General features: G+C 31.1%; 1 protein-coding gene across 1 annotated transcript in view; it reads left to right on the top strand.

Moving 5' to 3' along the window:
• The first annotated feature begins 154 nt into the window (after positions 1 to 154).
• Positions 155 to 1936, top strand: part of LOC108949667 — a 7943-nt gene continuing 6161 nt past the window's right edge. The window contains exons 1-6 of the mRNA XM_026835486.1: positions 155 to 256; positions 308 to 421; positions 480 to 598; positions 851 to 947; positions 1064 to 1292; positions 1642 to 1833. Coding sequence (XP_026691287.1) covers positions 179 to 256; positions 308 to 421; positions 480 to 598; positions 851 to 947; positions 1064 to 1292; positions 1642 to 1833 — 829 coding nt within the window. The 5' untranslated portion in view covers positions 155 to 178. The remainder of the gene's footprint in view (positions 257 to 307; positions 422 to 479; positions 599 to 850; positions 948 to 1063; positions 1293 to 1641; positions 1834 to 1936) is intronic.

Below are 1936 nucleotides of genomic sequence, written 5' to 3'. Positions count from 1 at the left end.
TAAGTGGACACAGAGTGAATCACCCCATGANCAATGATCAGAACAGTACCAAAAACACGATATATTTAAAAAAATTAATGTTGTAAATTTAAGTTTTATTTTAAATGAAATACAATTTCTGTTTTAGTTTGTTTTTCATCTTGTTAGGTCGAGTATTTTAAACCAGCATTGTGGAAGAATGCAACTTTATATCCAGGTCTCTTCTTCAGGCAGTTTAATGGATAAAAATTTGGAAAACAACAGCATTAAAAAATCGGTAATATATAAACTAATTTTTAGTTCAAATCATAACTTGAATTGAATGCAGGTTCTTCTACTTTGCCCTGAAGATGTTTATGGCATTGGTGCAACAGAATGGCAGATCCCAAAAGAAATTACGGAAAACCTCTCTGACAAATTAAGTCTTAATGTATCAATTCAAGTAAAAAGTGTTTTATTTATAGTGTGTAAAAAAATCTGATATTTTTATTTTTTTAAAGGTGTATAATGTAAAGAATGCTAAGCTGGTTAAACCAAAGCTCAGATTCAAGTTGTTTCTGCACACCACCGCTAAATTTAATGCAGTAACTGCTGTAGAAGTGGGACCGCTATCTTACAGGTAAATTCTTCTTATTTTGATGGTAGATTTTCAGTTAGGCACTTACCGATACATTGTGCTGGCCAGAGTTCATACCAAACTACTGCTAGACACAATACCTGCTACTTGTGTTCAAGCTTCTGGTCAAGAATGTATTGCTCTAATGTATTGAAGTTTACCAAATGCCAAGAAAAAAACGAATTTTTATCTGCTCCATTGTACAAATCAACTTATTAACTTATTTCTAACTTAACATTACATTTATTATTTCAGCCAGTATCTTTCCACTGTTTCGTCTCAAGTTGATGCAAGTATTTTGATCAGTGACCACTTTGTGCATGCGGTCAAAAATATCAATGTAAACTTTACTGTAAGTCTTGTCAAACAAAGTTAAAATAATTAAAATTCTCTTTAAACTTGTTTTAATATATAAAGAACCCATTTATTATATATTATGACGTTATAACTTTTTATTATTAATTTTAGGTACCAGTTACAGCTGAAATATGTGGCTTACATCCTGGCTATGTAACTGTGGTTGTGCATGGGGACTCTGCAGCAGAATATGAAACTATCACCCAAAATAATTTTGCAACTACTGTTATTAACTCAACAATATGGAATTCCTTGTGCTCGGGTAAAGATTCCAAGCCAGCCAATGGGATTTGGTTTGCTCTGGATTCTGCAGAAGTTGCTTTGGTCCCTGGAGAACCAGGTAGTTATAATACACAGTTTTTTATTTATATATTTATTTATAGCGTGTTTTATCGACTGATGTTTTGTGGTTAATACCCATTTCTTCGTTGTTGAAATTGATACAATGTTCGTTATTGTAATCAAAGGAGTAGACTAAACTTATCTTTAAAGTTAAGTTAGAGTATTAATTAAAAATCAAATCTAGGTAAAGACTGTTTTTCTAAGACATATTCAACTCTAAGACATACTTTTTCCAGACCTTTTTTACATATTAAATTTTTAATTACCTATATTTGCACCCTTACTACCTTTGAAATAATTTTTAAAGAACCACTCCTGTTTAAACATAAAAAATCAATTTATTTTAGGAAATTCTTCGGAATATCGTTCATTTACATTCAATGTTGGTTTTAGTATCGTCCGTAATGACAGTGAACTCGCTGCTTCCTCTATAGCTCAACTGGACATAGTTTCTCAGTTGGAATTCTGTCTCACATATCACAATGGAAAGTGTATTGACCATCAGTATTCAATACCCTTGACAATGAATGAATATACATGTTAGTTATAAACAGATTCATTGTTTTAGTAAATTTGATGTTATTTGTTTTTTTTAGAGAAAATATTCTTATTTCTGATGCTCATAGATGTATCTGACCATAA

This window comes from Ciona intestinalis, chromosome 8 (assembly GCF_000224145.3).
Source record: "Ciona intestinalis chromosome 8, KH, whole genome shotgun sequence".
In the NCBI taxonomy this organism is placed as follows: Eukaryota; Metazoa; Chordata; class Ascidiacea; order Phlebobranchia; family Cionidae; genus Ciona; species Ciona intestinalis.
The sequence above is the reverse complement of the archived record's forward strand: the minus strand, read 5'-3'. Positions and strand labels throughout refer to the sequence as shown.